The sequence below is a fragment of the Mauremys mutica genome, chromosome 11 (assembly GCF_020497125.1).
Source record: "Mauremys mutica isolate MM-2020 ecotype Southern chromosome 11, ASM2049712v1, whole genome shotgun sequence".
NCBI lineage: Eukaryota > Metazoa > Chordata > Testudines > Geoemydidae > Mauremys > Mauremys mutica.
The window spans coordinates 8661817-8684441 of record NC_059082.1 but is presented as its reverse complement, the minus strand read 5'-3'; the positions used below and the strand labels follow the sequence as shown (position 1 = coordinate 8684441).

General features: G+C 40.8%; 1 protein-coding gene across 1 annotated transcript in view; it reads left to right on the top strand.

The window, feature by feature from the left end:
* The window catches only part of LRRC28 (leucine rich repeat containing 28), a 74255-nt gene that overhangs the window by 43065 nt on the left and 8565 nt on the right, over positions 1-22625 (top strand). Inside the window, exons 6-9 of the mRNA XM_044979473.1 lie at positions 8454-8660; positions 12454-12556; positions 17520-17695; positions 20503-20662. Of these exons, the coding sequence (XP_044835408.1) occupies positions 8454-8660; positions 12454-12556; positions 17520-17695; positions 20503-20662 (646 nt within the window). The remainder of the gene's footprint in view (positions 1-8453; positions 8661-12453; positions 12557-17519; positions 17696-20502; positions 20663-22625) is intronic.

Sequence of the window (22625 nt, the reverse complement as noted above, 5' to 3'; positions counted from 1 at the left end):
CTGCAGACGCGGCAGGTAAACAAACCGGCCTGGCCCGCTACGGTGCTTACCCTGGCAAGCCATGTGCCAAAGGTTGCCAAGCCCTGGTCTAGGGCCAGCTACCTTCCTCTTGATGGTTCATCTTAATATCAAATACTTGCTTAGGAAGCTCTGCAGCTTTACTGCTGTTTGTTCACAAGGAACGTTTCCTTTAGCCAAATCTCGTATCTGAAGTTACTATGGTGCTTACTGAGAGTTAAGGAAAAGGTGTAACGAGAAGAGTTCAGTTTTCACTTTGTGTTTTGTTTTAGAATCCTAGTTATGAAAAGAAAGTGTCCTCTAACAGTATTTTAAAACCAGCCTGGTGACCCCACTAGTCCTACACTCTGTTTCTGAGCTAAAGAGTGTTTTTTGAATTGCCACTCCGCAGGCCTCATGGTTGAGATTTGATGTGGAGGCAACATTTTTCCTCCAGGGAAGTGTGAAAATCTGCCACTCTTTGCATATCCAGTGGTAACATGCATGGATGTAACCTTGCTTGACCAGGAGCATAGTTTTCTTTCATTTAAAAAATGAAAAGCCAACCGTTACAACGTATGGTGTTAGTGGGTTACATTTTGTACCTTTCTTCAAATAATCTAGAGAAAAGGAAAAAATAAATCTTTCTGCTCTGATCTGGATGCATCATGAGTTATGACAGTCATAACTGATGGGTCTTTGCTTGGAATAATTAGAAGTCTAAAGTAATTTGGGGGATCCTACCATGATGCTATTTGTCACAGAGACCAAGAAGCAGAGGTTTGTGTTTTTAAAGGAAAAGGTAACAAACAAATAAAATTAACCTTCCCCAATATGAGCACAAAAGAATAGCAACAAAATTAGCATAAATATTTGGCTCAGAAGTGCTATGAGCCTTACTAATCAGGTCTGGCTTAAAGTCCTCACTCCAAAGCATCATGGGCCAGCCTCACTTTCTCCTGATGGTTCCTGCTCCTTTCCATTTTTCCTGTCTCAGGTTCTTGGTGATTTACCAGTTTGCTGCACCTGTAACTTAACAAGGATGGGCTAGTTGACTAGCTAGCTGTAGCCAGGCAACCACCAGTTCCTACATCAGCTTGTTATATTTGCCTGTTAGTTTTTTTTCTTGTTGTTGTTTTTTTAAGAGCACTAGTCTATTTGGGTGATATTCAAACCAATACAGATCCTCAGTGTATGTGGGCTACACAGGTGTATTATGGGGTTTATATGAGGTAAACTGCACCAGTGCAAGTCTCATACTACAGTGCTGGAGTGCATCTACACTGGGGATATGCATTGGTAGTGTTGCCAGGTGTCCGGTTTTCAAGTGGAACGCCTGGTCGAAAAGGGACCCTGATGGCTCCGGTCAGCACCGCTGACCAGGACATTAAAAGTCCAGTCGGTTGTGCTGCGGGGTTAAGGCAGGCTAGTGCCTACCTGTCCTGGCACTGTGCTGCACCCTGGAAGCGGCCAGCAGGTCCGGCTCCTAGGTAGGGGGGCCATGGGGCTCCATGCGCTGCCCCCCGCCCTGAGCACCAGCTCCACACTCCCTTTGGCTGGGAACCATGGCAAATGGGAGCTGGAGAGGTGGTGACTGCGGGCAAGAGCAGTGCACGGAGACCCCTGCCCCCACCACCCCCCCTGGCTAGGAGCCGGACCTGCTGGCTGTTTCCAGAGCGCAGTGCGGTGCCAGGACAGGTAGGGACTAGCCTGCCTTAGCCCTGCTGCGCCGCTGACTGGGAGTTGCCCGAGGCAAGCCCGCACCCCAACCCGCTGACCCAGCCCAGAGCCCCTCCTGCACCCCAAAGCCCTCATTCCTGGCCCCACCCCAGAGCTGCACCCCCAGCCCAGTGTGCACTCCAACCCCCTGCCTCAACCTGCGGCCCCCTCCCACACTACGAATCCCTCAGTCCCAGCCTGGAGCCCCCTCCTGCTGTAGTGAGTGGGGGCGGGACCTCAGGAAAGAGGTGGGACAGGGACGGGGCATCAGGGAAGGGGCGGGGCTAGTTCAGTTTTGTGCAATTAAAAAATTGGCAGCCCTATGCATTGGTAGAGATAGACTGGTCCCAATATTTCCTTGTGTCGGGAGTCCCCTAATTCTGAGGGATAAACAGAGTGAGAGAGAACACTGCCACAGTACAGAAGAAAAAAAACAAAAGAATTTACTATCTTTCACACTCCATATCATACTCACATTCATACCACACAGGAATACCCAGTGTAGGAAATAACTGCTCCTCAGGGGAAAGACAACACCAAAAATACTCCAGTCGCCTAAAATGACAGTACCATGAGAACAAGAATGTCTATAACGTCTATTGGTCCTGCTCAGGATTAGGGTCCTATTGTACTAGGGAGTATACAAGCACAAAATAAAAACAGTCCCTGCCCTAAAAAGCAGACTGACAGCGAATGTCGTGGACTTGAGTAACCTGTGTTCCTAAATGGCCCCTCCCGCACACTCTCTCACTTCGTTCTCTGAGAAAGGATTATTGCAGGATTAGGCTCTTAGATTGAGAGCTCTGCAGACAAACACTTTGGTGTGCATTGCTTACCATGCCATGCACCGTCCCATTTTAGATTCGTTAAGGATAAGTGTGTTCTTAAATGACTTGCTGAATTAGGGGCACTGTGTGTAGCACTTGCTGTTGCGAAGTCTGACTGACCTAGTGAGTCTACAATGGGGCAGTAAAAAGTGATTGTGGGATTGCAACTTCAGTGGGAGTACTTATCTGCTTAAGGTTAAGCATGTGCTCAAGGGCTTTTGCCTTAAGAACTAGCTTTTTCTCACCTTTATTCATGTATAGTCTCACTCTGGTCAGTAGTCTACTACCTTCCGTGGGAAGGTGAACGTGATTTGATTTAAAATTAGATATCATGTACAAGGACACTGAAGAGTGAGTGAGGGTGGAAAAGAGATGGAGGAAATATACACAATATAAGGTAGCCTGTTTTTGTAGTGTGTATATAAGTGAAAAGTGATACTTCTATGTTTAATATAATTTTTCACAACAGACTTACTAGCTAGCAATAAATAGATTACAAAGTTTTAGACATATTATGTGCATATTTGTTTTTCCTAAAGCTCATTAAGTATTTTAGAAAAAAGTCTGAGAGCAGCCACCAGCAAGTGTTGGTGGCCACACTGAGGCCACCAAAATATTTGTCCTGAGAACCCTTGGTTCACACCTTGTACTTATCCTCTATAATATCTCCTTTTTTTTTTTTTTTTTAAAGTAGTGATGCCACAAGTGGTAAGTTATATAGCACAAATGGAGAACAAGGTCATTTTATCGCAAGTCTCTTACGGACAATAAATGTGAAACTTTTTAAACTCTAGAAAAAAAAATTGCTGTATAACATCAGCGACAAAATGTGATTCTTTTTCCCCTCCTTTTCTTTCCTCAAATCTAATAATACCATCTCTCACTAGTGGTCAAACTCTGCTTATTTGAAGATGGCATAGAACTATCATAAGTGCCAATTTGTGCTAGAAAAGTTTAAATATTTAACAATTGCAAAATGTGATCTGTTGGATAGGCCATTAAATGTGGTATTTAAAGGTATATAATATTTGCTTTAACCCAGAAGCAACTCATGGGGGGGATGCAGGGTCATGTACCCCCACCCCCGATTTGCTGTTTGGCTTGTACGGAGCATACTCACATGGAATGAGAATGCTCACTAACGTCTGCTAAAGCTACTGCCCTCCTCCTCTCCTCCTCCCGCCCCCCCACTATTGACAGGTACGGGTCATCTCTGCTATAACCAACTAAAAGCTGTTTTTAAATGCCTCTTGAGTCAGTCCAGGTCTGATATAAACAGAGGTCCTAGTTACATATATCTGCAGGTTCAGCCGATCCCACTGGCCGCGGTTCGCTGCAGGAAGGGTGGCCAGCACGTCCCTTGGCCCATGCCGCTTCCTGCAGCCCCCATTGGCCTGGAGCGGCGAACCACGGCCAGTGGGAGCCGCGATCGGCTGAACCTGCGGACGTGGCAGGTAAACAAACAGGCCAAGCCCACCTGGGGCTTTCTCTGAACAAGCGGCGGCTCTAGTTTGAGAACCACTGTCCTAGAGAACTGGGCAGCTGGACCCGCTCCTAGCTGGGAGCCGGCACAAGAAGCCGGGTGGCTGGACCCCACTCCCGGGTGGGAGCCTGTGGGGAAGTCGGGCTCCTGGCAGGGAGCTGCCTGCGGAGCTGAGAGACTGCCCCTCTTAGGCTATGTCTACGCTAGCACTTTTGTCAGTCAGAGGTGTGAAGAAAACACCCCCCCAACCAACATAAGTTTCACTGACAAAAGCGCCGGTGTGGACAGCGCTATGTTGGTGGGAGACACTCTTCCGCCAGCATAGTTACTGCTGCTGGTGGGGTGGCTTATTTACAGTAGGACCTCAGAGTTACAAACACAAAGTTACGAACTGACCGGTCAACCACACACCTCTTTTGGAAGTACACAGCCAGGCAGCAGCAGAGAGAGCGGGGGAGGGGGTGGGGAGTAAAACACAGTACAGTACTGTGTTAAACATAAACCACTATAAAAAAAAAAGGAAAGTTTAAAAAAAAATGTTTTTGACCAGATAAGGAAACTATTTTTGTGCTTATTTCATATAAATTAAGATGGTTAAAAGCAACGTTTTCCTTCTGCATAGTAAAGTTTCAAAGCTGTATGAAGTCAATGTTCAGTTGTAACTTTTGAAAGAACCAATGTTCTGTTTTGTTCAGAGTTACGAACAACCTCCATTCCCGAGGGGTTTGTAACTCTGAGGTTCTACTGTACGCCGGTGGGAAAACTCTCTCCCACTAGCATAGAGCGGCTACGCAAGAGACCTGACAGCGGTAAAGCTGCATGGTCCTTACTGTAGACATAGCCTTAGAAAACTGTTTTTAGTGGCAGAGGGAAAGGTTAGTGCATGAAATTAATCAAGCCTGTTACAAACTGCATGTGGTCAGTGGTTTGGCTGAATGTAGGTGGCTCACTTCCTGTCACTGTTTTAAAGCACAGGGCTTTGTTTGTGTATATGTCATGAGTAGAGAGCTGTTAAAAATGAGACTGTTCTTACTATGTTGCTTTTGTGCACCTATTCAACAATTATTGTCCTTTAGTAATTAATTTTCAGTGTGTATTTCAGGTATTGAAAAGCAATTAAAGCTATTGAGCACTGTTAGCATCAAAATGAGTAACCAAAAGGTTTTGAGGAGAACTGTTACTTCCGTATAGAAACTGTTCCTGCTGACAGCATTATTTTATAAAAAGATGTTGTCAAGTATTTTATTGGGATCTATTGTCCTCTCTTTACTACACATACTGTAGAATTGTTTACGCTGGGAGGGGAATACAGACTTTTTTTTCTCTTAATCTTTAAGGTTTAACATGTATTTTAAATTTTTAATGTTTTCACAGAACAATTTGAAAAACACAAAGCCCAATATAACTATTATTACAACTTTTTACTTTTCTCTTGTTTAAGTACTCTCTCAGAATCTTGAAAATGGCATTTTTCTTTATCTGTTTGTCTTTTTCCCCATTTGATTTCTCCCTCCTTTCTTCCCTATTGTGTCTAACAGTGCTTGAAATTAACATAGCTTTTTGTTTACTTGCTAGGGTCCAAGCATCATAGAAAATGTCAGCAGAGCTCTGGTAATAGTTAATTTTCTAGCTGCTGCTGCAGAGGGAGTATAGGGGCACAAAGGATTCTTGTTTAACAGAAATAGTACTACCTTGATTGTAATTTCAAAAAAATCTCTGTGACAAAGCAGTAGGTTTTTTTAAATCCCCTTTCTCCATAGTTGTATTTAACCCTGAAAAAACCATGTCTACCGTCTTCATGCCAGAGAGGACTGCATTCAGGAGTGGGTGAAGTACTCCCTCTTTGCACAAAACCCAGTTCTGCAAGGTGCTGAGTACTTCTTGCCATTGGAGTTGATGGCACTGATCACCTTTCATGGAAGCAGTCAAGACCTCACAGGATCAGACCTATAGTCTGGAAAGATTATGGCATGCTTTGGAATCTTTGGATGAAAAGAATTAACAGGGTTATTTCCCCCACCCCCAATCAGTCACTTTAATCTGCTTCTTAATGTGTATCTCACTATCAGTGTTCCCAGAATAGAAAGTGGGGTCCCAATCCTGCAAATCCTACTCCCAGAAATAGTCCTGTTGGAGTCAATGATTCTACTTGTGTGAACATGGGTTGCAGGTCTTGTTAAGAATGTTTGTTACCCACAAAAAAATTATAGAACATTATTTGAAACATAAAATAAAGAGTTCTTGAAATCTTCAATGTGCAAATGTTTGCAATGTTCTTCAAGTTAAAAAAAATTAATAGAAGTAATTATAAACATGCAGCTACAAATTGTGCATTCAGAAAAGTGAGTAAAGTTCCAGGCATGTCTAGACTTGGGAAATAGATTGCACTGTAAAACATATTAGTTAACGTGTGTTAGCAGATTATTAAACACAGTCTATTTTCCCAGTCTAGCCTAGCCCTTCCAGGGTGCAGAACAAATAGTGCTAATTACCAGTAGTTCTTTTTTAAGCACATTTAGTGTTGATGTTTGGTAGAGTTTCTTGAAACGTTATGTACATACGTGTATGAATCCCACTGCAGGTAAAAATGTTGGGAGAATCTGATTAAGGAGATGATCAGTGTTGTAGTATCAGATGTTACAAAAGTTAATATGAACTTATATTCATGTGTAACATTTTCACTAACAGCATTTCAACTATGTACTTTGTTTTATGAATTTATCATTTCCACTCACTGTCCTGATTTTAGTTTTGGTCCAATCATTTGTTTATACCTATATTTATAATAATAAAGGCAGTTCCACAAGAAAATACGGATGACTGCATACTAGTATAAATATTCACATAATAAAATTCTGCTGTATTTTTTCAGAGGTACTTACACAAACTACAGTTGCTATAAGAACAGGAGTACTTGTGGCACCTTAGAGACTAACACATTTATTTGAGCATAAGCTTTCGTGGGCTACAACCCACTTCTTCAGATGCAAGAAGTGGGCTGTAGCCCACGAAAGCTTATGCTCAAATAAATTTGTTAGTCTCTAAGGTGCCACAAGTACTCCTGTTCTTTTTGCGGATACAGACTAACACGGCTGCTACTCTGAAACCTACAGTTGCTATATTAGTAGTAAAAAATAACGTAAAATGCATTATGTGCCTATTGCCATAGGTTCCATAGGTAATGATGCATAAAATTTTTGGGGAAAACAAATAACACATTTTTTAAAAATTCATAACTCAGCATAAAAAGTCAGAAAATGGGATCAGAATGATTTTGTATGTGTGTGCATGCAAACCTACAGATAACTACATTAATTGAGTTTTACTTTCAAGCACATAATGATGAAAGTAATGGACAGTTTTTTGTGTGTAAATATGAAGTATTTGATGTCTGGTGGCTGCAGTTTTTTCACATTGATTACCATATTTAACCAGATATATGACATTTGATATTTTTCTTATACTTATTTAAATTTACCTTAGACAAACTTTTTTTTCTCATATATTTACACATGTTGCCTAGCTGATACGTGCTCCCCAAGATAAGGATTTGAGGGGAAAATGGTAACCAGGGAATTTCAAAGCAAAAGAAATTAAGTGCTCAGTTCTGAGCCAAAAGTTCTTACATCATAACACACAGATATGTAGCATGGTGCTCTTGGCAGTTCCAGAACTGATGAGCTTAAACCTGCTTCATTTGTTTTTAATTGGTTTCCAAACTTTTATTTTGGTAAGAAAAAGGGAACTATGTGAATGCAGCAAATCTGAATACACTCCAAATAATAGAAAAACTATTCTCCCAGAATTTAGCATTCATAGTAATCGATCTCCAAAAGTTTGCTGACCCTTTGTATTTTTGTCTTTTTAAATGTAATTACAAGTCAGTGAAATTTAATTACTTAAAACTGTGCAGCTTGGATCATATTTTTAATATGATATCCAGAGAAGTCTGTATAGAACTTCAGTTACAAATTAAGTGGTTTGGAGGGCTGTTTTTTCTTAATAGGTTTAGATGACTCCAGTTTGCCTTATCCTTATCTTGTGCAAACATAAAATGTGATGATACCTTAATGTTTAAACAGTTGTTAATGATACATTATTAGGATGTTACAAATACATTTTGGAGGGAATTTGCAGTAAATGATAGTTGTCAAATTCTGGTATTGGTGAAGAAGCCAAGCAGTGATAAAGAGGGGAAGTGTAATGGGAGGGAGCATATGGGAGACTTGTGCTAGTTTTGGGCAGGTGGAGGGAGGCTGGCCTGGCAGAAGGATGGAGTTGGCTAACAAATTAAGTAGAGGCTACCACATTCATGTAAATACGTAAAGTTTTTCTGTGAGCTGTATTTCAGTTTGTATTTTTTGTCTTCTTGTTGCAGAAATACAGTGATTAATGCCATGTCTGAATATTTGATGTTTTGATTCTAGAAGTCGGAGACTTGAGGGAGCTGCAGACCTTGGACATTTCAACCAATCGTTTGATAGCTTTACCTGAAAGGCTGCATATGTGCCTTTCCCTGCAGTACCTGAGTGCTGACGGGAATTATCTATGGTGTGTCCCCCGCCACCTCTGCCAACTCCCTAGCCTCAACGAGCTGTCCATGGCTGGAAACTGTCTTGCATTTCTGCCACTTGGTGAGTGACTGCCTTCCTTAGACAGCAGGGAAAAAATAGAAAAGAAAACGAGCATCGTAAAAGCCTCATTTTAACAAGTAGTGCTTTTGATCCATGATGTTTTATGCACAACCTCAGAATCAGGGGAGATGATACAGTGATATTAGTTAATTTATTTTTCATTTACTATCTTAAGATTTTGGATTCATGGTTGTTCAAAGTGTTAGGACAGAGCAGTTCAGTTTGCTATATTTTAGCTGAGTTACAAAGCAGAAGAACACTTTATAGACTAAACTAGTCTAATGCATAAATGTAGTATGGGGCAATCTGAATTCCATTGCTTTTTGTAATGACTTAGCTCTGATAGCTAGATCTGGAAAATTACCACTGAATCCTCATTTAGAGGTTTAAAAACTTGCCATGAAAACCCAGTAACTGGAAAAGCTATATACCACTAGAAATGTCAGTATTGCATATCTACATATCAAGAAATGTCAGTATTACATATCTACATATCCTAAATTGTAATGTGTCCTCAGTGTATCATCTATTTTGATGATGTACATGGGGACCCACTAGGACAGCTGCAGGAGCCATGGAGGCGAAACTACAGGTGTGTGGCCTCGTGCTATGGGAAGTGGTCTACATGTTCATGCATACATGGTGCCTGACAAAGGTCTTTGTGGACAGTCTCATTCTCCCCTGTGTAGATTATTTTTACTCTTACTGGGCTCTGCAAGGACCCATCTCAGCTAGAATATGAGCACATATTAATGCTGCTTTTTCATGTGCTTCAAGTTTGGTCTCTGGAAACAAGAAAAAAGCAATCAGATTTGGTCCACTGCATGTAAATACAGTTACGTTAACCCACACTAAAAAATATTCCTCCTTCTATAGGAACCTCTTCAGAAAAGAGAGAGATGAGATTTGTTTTGTTTTGTTTTTAAGCTTTGGAGAAACAAAATGAGGTTTAAGTTGAAATGTGAAACCCTAATTGGGCCAAATTGTGTACCTTTTTAATTCAGATGTTTTCCTTATTTGTTTAATACCTTATCCGTGAGAATGCAATACCTTGGATCAGCCACAGATCTGTTAAAATGTTTGTTATTTTAGTTAAAAAGAAGGAAGTAAACCCCTTAGAAAATGACACACCTCACTTTCGCTTTATTTTTAGACTCCAATTCAAAACATAGTCTGTTTTAAAAGGAACCTTTAAAATAATGGGAAACATCAAAGACTGTCAATTGACCTTGCTCAGTAATTCTTAATAATAGGACCTCACTGTGGAACATTTGGAGATAATTTACTATCTGTGCATGTGGAATTGAATAATAAATCTTGGAGTTAAGGGAAAAAGCAGCACAGAATAAACAGAAATGTTTAATTCCATCCTAAAGAATCAGAAGATTTGCGAATGGTGAAGATGTGATGAAATACAGTGGAAAAGAGGATTGCATCACTGAAAACAAAAAACCTATCTCTGCCATTTTAGGAAAGACTTCCATTTGTGTGTCAATATATTACATGCTTGTTGAAATACTTAAAGTTTACAGGCACAATTTTGGTGGTTTGTTTTGGGGGGTTTTTTGTTGTTGTTTTTTTTACAGCTCTCATATCTGGTGGCTGTGTTCTGTGTGCACCCTTGCAGCCAGCTTCATTTGCACATTTTATGACATTAAACATGGTGCTTATCTAACCGGGTGTTTGAAAAGTGCCTCAGAAATACATGAAAGTGAAAGGGAATAATAAAAAATAAGGTCTTCAACATAACATTTGTATGGAAATCTGAATGGTGACTGTTGACCAGCATGGACATTTCATGGTGCTGAGTACCCAGACTCCTCAGAGTTTGACTTAGCATGAATTGCTTGCACAACTTGAAATAATGAATAAAGGCCCGTAATTCTTTTTCCTTAAACCCTTTACTTATGCATTTTTATATAAGGTAGCCAGTGCTGAATAAACCAAAGATATTTTAAATTATATACTCTTAAAAATTTGGTTAAAGCATAAAATCTGCATCTTTAATCATTTCACAGCTGGACAATATATAGTGGGTTACTAAGAATCCTTTTATATGAATGTTTAAAAAATACACGATTTTAAGATTTAATGAATTAAAACTGAAGAGTATAAGCCATTTAAATTATAGAAATAAAATTTATTTTCTCTGTCATCTTTGTCTGCTCAGTTTAGACTATTTGAACCATTTGTCCTTTTGTTTTTGTTGGGACACCACACAGCAGACAGCATGTAAAGGCATGGTGATAATCTCAGCATGTGGAGTTAGTTGTGATCAGTGATACTCAATTTGATTCTTAGAACATAAGAACGGCCATACTGGGTCAGACCAAAGGCCCGTGTAGCCCAGTATTCTGTCTTCTGACAGGGGCCAATGCCAGGTATCCCAGAGGGAATGAACAGAACAGGTAATCAGTAAGTGATCCATTCCCAGCCTCTGGCAAACAGAGGCTAGGGAAACTATCCCTGCCCATCCTGACTAATAGCCATTGATGGACCTATCCTCCATGAACTTATCTAGTTCTTTTTTGAACCCTGTTATAGTCTTGGCCTTCACAACATCCTCTGGCAAGGAGTTCCACAGGTTGACTGGGTGTTGTGTGGAAAATATACTTTTTGGTTTGTTTTAAACCTGCTGCCTATTAATTTCATTTGGTGACCTCTAGTTCTTGTATTTATGAGAAGGAGTAAATAACACTTCCTTATTTACTTTTTCCACACCAGGCATGATTTATAGACCTCTATCATATCCCCCTTAGTCATCTCTTTTCCAAGCTTGAACAGTCCCATGTAGGCTACATTCTGTTTCTGTACAGTGATGGTGCTCTGACTTCAGTGGAGTTACATCACTTGATACTACCAGGGGACTTGGCCTGCTGTTTTTAAAAGGTCACCTATAGATAGACTCATAGACTTTAAGGTCAGAAGGGACCATTATGATCATCTAGTCTGACCTCCTGCACAGTGCAGGCCTCAGAATCTCACCCATCCACTCCTGTAACAAACCTCTAACCTATGTCTGAGTTATTCAAGTCCTCAAATCGTGGTTTGAAGACCTCAAGCTGCAGAGACTCCTCCAGCAAGTGACCTGTGCCCCATGCTGCAGAGGAAGGCAAAAAACCTCCAGGGCCTCTGCCAACCTGCCCTGGAGGAAAATTCCTTCCCGACCCCAAATATAGCGATCAGTTAAACCCTGAGCATGTGGGCAAGACTCACCAGCCAGCACCCAGGAAAGAATTCTCTGTAGTAACTCAGATCCCACCCATCTAACATCCCATCGCAGACCACTAGGAATACTTACCTGCTGATAATCAAAGATCAGTTGCCAAATTAATTGCCAAAATTAGGCTATCCCATCATACCATCCCCTCCATAAACTTATCAAGCTTAGTCTTGAAGCCAGATATGTCTTTTGCCCCCACTACTCCCCTTGGAAGGCTGTTCCAGAACTTCACTCCTCTAATGGTTAGATGTGAGCCCAAGAGTCATTTTGCCTTTTCAAATGGACAGAATTAGTAAATTCATTCTCACAGTGGCATTCCCTTCATAATGGGATTTACAGAAATGTTAGAAAGGGGTTGGCTATTTTTAGAGTAACTTTGGTGTGTACCAGGTTCTTTTTAAAAATACTGTCTCCACAGGTTTCTTTTAGTCAAATTAAACTGACCTAGAGTAATAGTTCATGTTCACTTACAGAGAGTCCAATCAACTCACTTTGATTTTAATTATTTCTGCTGGGAATTGTCATTACTTCATTTTTCTCCTCTTTCTCTTTTTGTTTTCTAAAACCCAGATTTAGGTCGTTCTCGAGAACTGCAATATGTTTATGTGGATAACAATATTCACCTGAAAGGGCTCCCTTCTTATCTGTACAATAAAGTCATTGGTTGCAGCGGGTAAGCATGAATTAACTTAATGTCTTGCATACCTTTATCTCCTAATGCTCTCCATAAATACATGCCTGTGTGATACAACTGAACTATATTTTGGGTTATTCATTCAGGACTGATTTTACTTTGAAGGGATTACTTTGGCTGCCTGTTCTATATTACTTTTGTAATCTTCTGCATTAATTTGCTGAACATTTAATATTTCAGTGCTAAGCTACAACAGCCAGAGCATGTGTAGATATTTGTAGGAAACATTTACTGATAATGTAGGGCATGAAGCTGAATATCGTGTTTAAAGTTGGCCCAAAATGTAGGCTTCATTGAAACATGCTTTTCCAAAATCAAGACCAATAGGTATATTTTGTGGTTTTTTTAATATGTTTCAATGATCTTTAATAAGTAAACATCTCTTACAGTGTTTGTATCCCATACATTGCAGCACTGGACAAGTCAGTGGATTTGCCTAGAATGGATTATATCTGAATAGAATTTCACGTGGGCTTTCCTCTTATTCATACTCTCATAACATCCCTGTAGCAACTATTTGTAGTGCTTGGCACTCAGTAAGAGACTAAATAATTTTCTACAAATTGCAATCCAACTTTTATGTATATTTAAAAATACCTTAAGCTATTTATGTTTGTGAGTTTGATGTGAGGAGAAAGTATGCTCTCCAGGACACTTGGCTGTTTCTTCTCTGACTTTTACTAGCTTAAATCAGGAGTAGCGCCACTGAAATTAATGTAGTTATGCTGGTGCAAAAGTGGTGAGAGGAGTACATGCCCCAGTGTCTTCTAATTATAAAATCACTATGCGATTCCTCTCAACTATACCTAAATTAATTATAAACTCCATATTTAAAACCCTTGCCTTGTTTAAGTATGTTAACTATTACACATCTGAGAATTTTTAACGTTTTCCTGATAGCCAGAGTTCATATTCCTGTTTATTCCTGTGATGTATAAGTATTTTGCAGTTGTATCACAATTTACTATTGCCAGGTGCGGTCACTCTGTGCTGATCATAAAATTTGCTGACCTTATGCTTCAATAAATGAAGTGCTTGTATATCTACTTTAAGTGTTTGTTTTTCTTTGTCAGAAATCTGAATAAATTGTAAGTAAGGTGTTAGAGTGAATTAAAAGTTAAGAAAAACAATCATATTGGGTTTTTTGGTTGGTTGGTTGTTTTTTTTTGGAGAGAATACAAATGGTAATATCTAAAAGTGTGCTAACAGGTTTGATCAAATAGGTCTGTTTATTTTCAGTCATTTTGAACCCCATCTTTTCCTTTTCCTTTCACTGTATCTTTAATTCTCCATTTTAATCTGTTAAAATGTTTGTGTCTAAAATTAACCTTATGCTAATTTTTTCAGTGGCATTGCTTGTCATCTTATTTTACAACTGTCTGCATAAACCAGATTTTCATTTGACTTTTAATTTTAAAAGATGTCTGCTAGTGTTCCTCCTCATTTACTGCATCTTCATTTTCATATGCTAAACCCAGGATTGTGAGTTCAATCCTTGAGGGGGCCACTTAGGGATCTGGGGCAAAAATCAGTACTTGGTCCTTCTAGTGAAGGCAGGGGGCTGGACTCGATGACCTTTCAAGGTCCCTTCCAGTTCTAGGAGATTGGTATATCTCCAATTATTATTATTATATCCTAATCAGATTTTATGTTAACCGTTGGCATTTTAAACACAATTGAATACAGCAGGTCTAGATGAGATGGCTAAAATGGCAGTATCCAGTAGTTCCTTGACTACACTTCCACTGTTACAGCCACTCGTGCAGCTACACCAGTAGTAGCTACAATGGAAAATGTAGTAAGTCTTGTAAACAAGGCTGTACACGTTCAAAGCATTGCATAGACATTAACTAACTAATCCTCATAGCACTCCAGTAAGACATGTGGGAAAACAAAGCCACATTGTGCTGGGGAAGTGGGGGTACTTGTACTTTCCTTAATACATGAATAAAAATATAAAACCTTTTTAAAATTATTACCAGCAATAAAAACTGATTCAGCTGCATTTGGGTGCAGCTGATCTTCTGGTCTCCCCAATATCGGTCGTAACAGAAGTGGTCAGTCCAAGCAATTTGACTTGATAAAATGCTTCCCCCTGCCACTTAGCCAGATTTCATCTTTGTGAATAAATTTCTGTTCCTTCCGCCAAAACAAAGATAGCATTTATATATGCAAATTAAGAACAAAACTATTGCTGCATTTTTAGAGTTATTTCTAAAAAGATGCTAAATGAACAGGATCTGCACATTTTCTCGGATTCCTTATGTTAAAGGTAATCATTCTGACAGAATCTACTGGTACTCTTTTTTTAGTAAGCAAAATACTATCTGTTTGGATTTGTACATACTAATAAAAGGCACCTCTCCATACTCTATAACAGGAATCGGAAACCTTTGGCATGCAGCCTGCCAGGGTAAGCACGCCGACGGGCTGGGCCGGTTTGTTTACCTGCCACATCCGCAGGTTTGGACGATCGCGGCTGTCACTGGCCAACGTTCGCCACTCCAGGCCAATGGGGGCTGCAGGAAGCGGCACGGGCTGAGGGATGTGCTGGCCACCGCTTCCCACAGCCCACATTGGCCTGGAGCGGCGAACCGCGGCCAGTGGGAGCCACAATCGGCCGAACCTGCAGTTGCGGCAGGTAAACAAACCGGCCTGGTCCGTCAGGGTGCTTAGGCTGGTGGGCCGCGTACCAAGGGTTGCTGATCCCTGCTCTATAGACATCTTTGATATAACTTAAAATACACCTATTTAGGGAAAAGAAATCTAACATAAAAGAAACTCCACTTGCTGGTAGCACTCTCATCTCCTCTTCTATAGGGTAACTGTTAATGGTATAAGGAACAGGGTGCTCAAATAGAGGTGATAATGTACTGAATGGATGTTGAAATGGTATACTAATTGTCTGCTAAAGCATTTCTGTGTCCTTTGCAATAGTAAGCATTAGTGGCTGGTGTAAGGTCTTTACTGGTCAGGTAAACGAATTAGAGGCCTGCAATGAAGATATGGTTGTTTAATGCTTTATCTGGTCACTGTCTGGACAGGAAAACTAACGACTTGTTGCACATTTAAAGCTAAGACTCTGAAAATAAAATGTAAATTACATTGCTCAAGTAATGAATCCATGAATTCTGTTGTCAGGCTGGCTGAAATATCACCTTTATATATGTGATGATTTCAGCACTTGAAATTTTTGTTTTCACTTTCTCTGGATTGGATTTGCTGTTGTTCCACTTGTCTTCCATTGATTGATTTATTGTTTTGAGCCTGTCATTCCTTCTGAATGTATATGATCATAGTTTTACTCCTGTGGTTTATTTACTAAAGCTGTTCTGCAACTCCACTTTTAACATGGAGTTTTAGTTTTTCCTAGCCACACAGAGGATCACTATATGCGAGAAGGGGGATGGTATTTTTTCTCTTTCTTACCTCATGGCGTTCTTTTTTGTGCATCCTTCATGCCTATTAATAACCAGTTATTATTCTTAGGGCAGTATTTTTTCTTCTGACACGTCCTGGCAGAAATTTATACAGTTAGCCCCTTAAACATGCTACCATCCTATTTTGCAACTTTGGGGGATGGAGAGGTGGCTATTAATAACCTAGGCCATAAGGTAGAGGTGAGGCCCAGTTGATATTGAAGTAAGTATTCAGTGCATTTTACCTGTGTTATCTATTGAGGTTAATTAGGGGATTGATCTGCTAAATTCAATTCCTCACACCAGAATATTTCCCTTCCTTTGTATTTACTGAAAGATCCTGTATTGTAGGCACAGGTTGTTGAAACCTGACATGATACATTTGATTTTTTATTTACTGACTTTCCTCCGCCCCCTCAATACTTTGTAAGGAAGAATAAATATTGACTGAAGTCGGTAGAGAGGTTTGTCAGTCTGCTGCTTGTTCCATTCATCAGTTCTCCTGAGGTTTTCATCCTCTGTCCTGTGGAGTTGAAGTTCTTTGTTATCTGGGACATGGAGTTTTCTTTTTTTCAGGTCTATTAGGATCTGGTTTCTTTACCTGTTCCAATACCTGGAAAAGTTGACAATTCAGTCACTTCGCCCCTTTTCTTGTTCTGTTTGTTAGATCTGACCTTAACAAGGTTGCTCTTTTGCTTCTAATTTTTGAGTTGTTATAAACAATACCAATTGGTTTGTGTCATTCCTGGCGTTTTCATAGTCTGGATAGACTGCAGCAGAAATCAAGTAGGAATTAAAAAAAAAAAAAAAATTTTATATATTTTTTTATAAACAAACTAAACTGCTCTGTTTGGATCCACTGATCCCGAGAACCCCCCTTCTTCTGAACTTGGGCTGGAAAGGGCAGAGTTTGCTGATTTTGCTGGGTTATCTTCTCATTTTCACCAAGGTCTTTTCAGGGGAACTCTGGGAAGAGGAAAGCAGCATTCAGTGGCACTTAAAGCACTAAATGCCTTATGGCTATATTTTGCCTGATGGGGTGTGAGTGGGAAATCCATTATCATTCTGAGCTGGTTGGTTCAAAGCACAGAAACCCAATTGTCAGGTAAGACATTGACCCATTAGTAAAATATTTTGTAATAGTAAAAGCCAGTTTGTACTGTTCAGTTGGTGTCTGGCTAAACAAGAGGGACTCTGAGGCAAAGCTAGGGACACTAGACTTTGTTAGGCAACGTCCTTGGTTCACCTTGTGGCTCTGTTCTCATTTTTTCTAGGTATTGGGTATTACTTGATCAGTAAAGACCTCCAAATGGGCCACATCTAGCCTGTTACAGGCAGTGAGACTGTGTACTAAATTCATTTCAGTCTGAAACGCACACCGTGTATAGGAGTGAGCTCTTATTCTAGGAAGGCAGTGTTCTGTAGAACAGTGTAAAGTGCACTTTGAGCTGATTGCATATTGTTTCCCCATTGGTTACTTTTGTTCTGGCTAACTGCTTTCTGAATGGTTTGTATTCCTCCAGCTGTGGCTCCCCTATTCAGGTTTCAGAGGTGAAGCTGCTCTCCTTTTCATCGGGACAGTTAACTGTGTTCCTCCCAGCAGAGGTGAAGTCTATAGGGACAGAGACCGATCACGTGCTGCCTTTGCAAGAGCTAGCCATGAGGACACTCTATAACACCTACTACGGGTTTTTAAAAGGTACTTTAATTGTCTATTCACATCCTTCAGAGCTTGACGAGACCCACCAAATGCACGGTCTTTTCAGAGGTGACAGTAGCATTTATAGAGCTCTTCAAAGTGCTTTGCAAACATCAATGTTTTAAAATGTTTATTCCAGCAAATTACATTTAAGCGATCAGCAAAAATGTTTTGGCCCATAAGACATTGCTAAACGTTGGGCTCCAAAGGTAAAGTGGTGGTTAGAATTTTCTTGGGGGATGGGGGTGGGGGGAAAGAGAACTATGTAAAAGGATGCAGGCTTTTCACAGTCTGCAGTGGCGAAGAAATGACTTTAATGGGATAGAAGAGGGAGAAATTATTATTCCCGAGGCAAGATTAGATGCATTGTCCAACAATGCAATTCCTTGCCAGGCAGCACGCTCCTAAACTGGCAGACTTGTTATACATAAGGCAGAAGAAATGTTAGCAGCCGTTGGCCATTTCAGTACAGCATGACAGCTGAGCTGCTTTAGTTCTGCTCCAGTTCACGCTCTTTGTTGAAAACTGGCCCCTGGCTCCCCTGGTTATGCATCATACTAACACACGAGATACCAATATTTGAGAGTAATTTGGAGGTTCAGGCTTTGTTAGATTTGGGAATGTTGTGGATCTGTCATATTTAGTGCTTTGGGAATTTGTGAATCATGGAAGGAAATGTATGCAAAAAGGCTAATCGGGGAAAAGCTTGGACTGGAATTATTGCCGTGAATCATAACCATTGAAGTAGTTCCTGTTGCCAAGAAAAAGTGTACAGTGAAGAGCTGACAGTCTGCTGCTTGGACTTCTCTCTGTCCCAAACATTTTTTATTTATTTAGGCCAGTGATGGAAGCCACATGTTAAGAGTGGGCCAAACACAGGAAACTATATTGGAGGAAACAATTCTGCAGTGCTGGGAGGATGAATTAATGACCTGTTAAAGGTTGTGTGTTTCTGATTTCTGTTACTTAGGGGGAAAAACAAGGAGTTGTTCAAATACCAAGATTATAATAGTACAATGTTCATACAGCACAAGGTGCAATTTTCTGTGTGCACACGTGCATGGGTGAAATTCTAATCTCTTTTGGAAGACAGGCTGGGGATTTTGGGCAAAAGGGATTATTAACTTCTCTCCTCTGAAAAGCAGAATTCAGATCTTTAAATCACAGATGATTGTAATCTTCTCTCTTTTCTCATAATGATTTATCCATATCACAACCACCACACAGTGTGGCAAGACTGTCACAAGCAAGGTTTTAGTTTAAAAAGGCAGGGTAGTGTTGCACAATCAATATGAGGTGTGTTGGCAGGGTGCAGGGAAACTTGCGCAAGGTTGCAAGCATTGTGGCTTTGGCCAGTGCTTGAGAGATGAGGAGTCACCGGTTTTAAGTCTCTTCCCTATCCTCAAATTTCTGCACTACAGTTAATTTTGTATCTGTCTGGTCTGGTCATAGTGACCGCTATTAAAGGCAATGGTCAACACCTTGGGTGACAGTCAGAATCTGGTTGAGCCTGGGGCATGGTCAAGGGCAAACTAGTCAAGGTCAATCCAGACAGGGATGAATGGGGTTGTGGGAAGGAGATGGAGGATGCGGCAGAGGCAGTATCACCCTCTTTAGTCCACTATTGCTTGTGTTTGCAATTTCAAGGGTGGTGTTAGACCCTCAGCTAGTGTTACAAAATCGTATTACAGCAGTGACCAGGCTGGTTTTCCTCGATCTTTGCCCGGTCAGCAAGTTGTGACCTCTTCTGTTAGATGCAGACCATGCTTCTGTTATCCAGGCCTTTGTCACCTCAAAATTAGCCTCCTGGATTGCACTGTACATGGGTTACACTTTACATTTATTTGGAAACTGAGTCCGGTGCAAATTCTAGAAGTCTATTTATTAAATTCTGCCCCACATCTTGATCCGTTAACACCTGTACCAGTGTGCAGCACTGGCTGCCTCTTTGTTTTCTGTTGGCATTTCAGAGGTTGGCTTTGACTTGTGAAAGTCCTAAGTGGCCTGGGGCCTGGCCAACTGAGAAATCACACTTCCCACAGCTATAGCAAATGGGGGCTCTGGAGCCTCTTGGGTATAGAAGAGCGAGATCTGTTGATCTGTGGGGCATACTAACAAGGCCGTGTATTTGCTGCGTCTTTCGGAGATGGCTGTGGGTATGGCTTTGATTATAGTTGGTAATTTTTTGAATTGCTGGATGATTAATTGTTTGGGGTTCGTATAAACTGTTCTGTGCTGTGGGATGGTTATTTATTGAATTATGTAAATAAATTGATACTGACTTCCTTCCTAGAATCTTGTATTGTTGACTGTTGAATAGCCACTGATTAGGACAGGGAACCTCACTTTGGTTAATAGATCTAATTTAATGACTCACACTTAAGCAAAACTTAGAATTAAAATGTGAAGGATTTAGTTGAGTCAGCCAATGCCTCTGTTTAGAAATGTTTTACTGTTTGTAGAATTTGATGTTTTGGTTTTTTGGTTTGGGGGGGGGGGGGAAGTTGTATTTCCTTGAGCAACAGCACCTTCATCTAGCTGTTTGGGTCTGATTAATCCTATGCCTGCAGTTTTCTGTTAACTTCTCTTGCTTATTTACATTGCAAGTACCATTATGGGCTTCATCTTATTTGCAAATAATTGGCTTTAGTTTACTACTTCTTTGACATGGCCAGGTGTTACTGAGAGGATTAGTGAGATATTTAGTACACCAAGGGGCCACGGAACATGTTTACTATGTTGAACCTTATCATGAATTTGTTTTGTTACAATCCAGGATCTTAATTTATGTTTCTTTTCTTCCCTAGATTTCAGCTTCCTGACTCCAATCTCATTACCCAAAAGTCTCTTGGAATTACTGCACTGCCCTCTGGGACACTGTCACCGTTGCAGCCAGCCCATGTTTACCATTGTCTACCCAAAGCTCTTTCCCTTGAGGGAGACTCCAATGGCAGGCCTGCACCAGGGGTAATTACAGAAAATTAGACTGGGGTTTCAGACCTTCCACAGGGGCTCCTTTTGGGAAGAAAAACACCTTTATGGAGCTTGAGGAATTTTTTTAGCTTGGCGGCTTTAATGGGCTAAAGTCTTTTTTTCTAAGATCTCGTATCAAAGGGGACACATCATATTTATTTCTGTCATTTCCCAGGCATGAACCAGCATTTTATTGTGCATTTACTAACAAGGAAAACAGTAGTCACCATGATACTTGCTGATGGTACTCAGGGTTGTGAGGCACCTTGCTATTGCATGCCCTTAGCGTGATGAAGCTTTGTCTGTGCCTGCCATGTGTCAGCTTCCCAACTCCACGGGCAACACAAGCACTTCCCTCTCGGCTTTACAGGCCCTGCTGTCACTTTACGTTAGCAGTTGGCGTACTCCAGCCCATAAGCCCTCCAAGGATCTCCCTGGAGTGTCCAGTCTGTTCCAGTGGACGCTTGTGATATTCACAGATTTGTTGCTTCTGAAGAAACAGTACACCCCAACTTAACAGTTCCACCTCGGATCACTTCTCCGCTTAACATACAGCACTTAGATATGTTTATAGTAAAGTCAAGTATAAGTTTATTTAATAAAGCATAATATTCAAGTAGTAGCAAGTAGAAGTATTGAAAAAAAATGATTAAGTTTAAAGTAAAATCATAACATACATTCTAGAGCCTAGACTTCATTAACAAGATACTCTCATGTCTAACCAATATTGCTCTCCCCAAATCCTTGCATCACTTTTCAGCTGGCTGGCTGTGACCCTCTTTTCATGAGACAAGAATGCTGTCAGCTGGCCTTTTTGGTGAAGGACCCAGCGTGTCACTTGGTACTCCAAGATATACCAGAGCAATTTTTTGTTTATCCATACACAGGACACCCCGCCCCCACCCCAGCACCTGTTTTCTTATGCCTGTAGATTCCTCTGTTGTTGATTTTGAAATCTCTTCTTTTGCTTGTGCCTCAGTATGCAAATAGGCCTCCATTATGAGGCATCCCAAGGTACAAATGGCCAGATAGGGAGATAGGTGTCTCTTACCTTCTGCATGAGAGGAACATTTCTGAGGTATGTCACCTCTGGTGAACTATTATGCAAATATCTGACCTAGGGGATCCATGTGAAACCCTGTGCCATCTAGCAGTTAGCACACCAAGGCATCCCTGGGTCATACCTTCTCCCTTACATTGATGCCGTAGGGTTAGCTCCTGCCCAGTTGCCTGGTCAGTGTACATGCCACCACATTTTCCTTCCCTTCTTATGTACAATTTCCATATCATATTCTTGGAGCACTCTCCAATGTAGCAGTCAGGAGTTAGTACCTTTTGTTCTGTGAAACCATGCCAAGTGACTGGTCTGTTAGGACTCTGGACTTCCTGTGGAATAGGTAAGGCCTTAGCTGCCTGACCACTCACACAATTGCATAACATTATCTTTCTGTAAAAGAAAATGTTCTTCAGTGTGAGGAAGGGGATCATTTTTTTAACCTGAGCTATAGGATGCTTTTTATCACCTTGGCCCGCTTGTATTAACACAGCTCCCAAGCCTGTATTGGATGCGTCTGTGCAGAGTTCAGCCATCTTATCAAAGCTAGGACTGGCTTGAACCAGTTTCTCTAATGCAATTCTTTTCATTTTATCAAAGACTTCTTGACAGGCTGCAGTCCAAACCGCCTTGTCATGCTGTCTGTTTTTGCAGAGGTCTGTAATTGCAGACATACTGTCGCTGAAACCTTCCACAAGCCAGCATTAATAATTTGCCAAACCTATAAAAGACTGAGCCTGCTTTTTGGTTCAAGGTACAGGCCAGTTAACAATGGACTCCGCTTTTAAAGGATCCAGACAAATCTATCCCTCTTCTGCCCAATGGCCTCCCCATCTTGCATTTTGTCACTTTTACTTTAAGACCAGCATCTTTGCATCTCTTCAGTGCAATTCCCACATCATC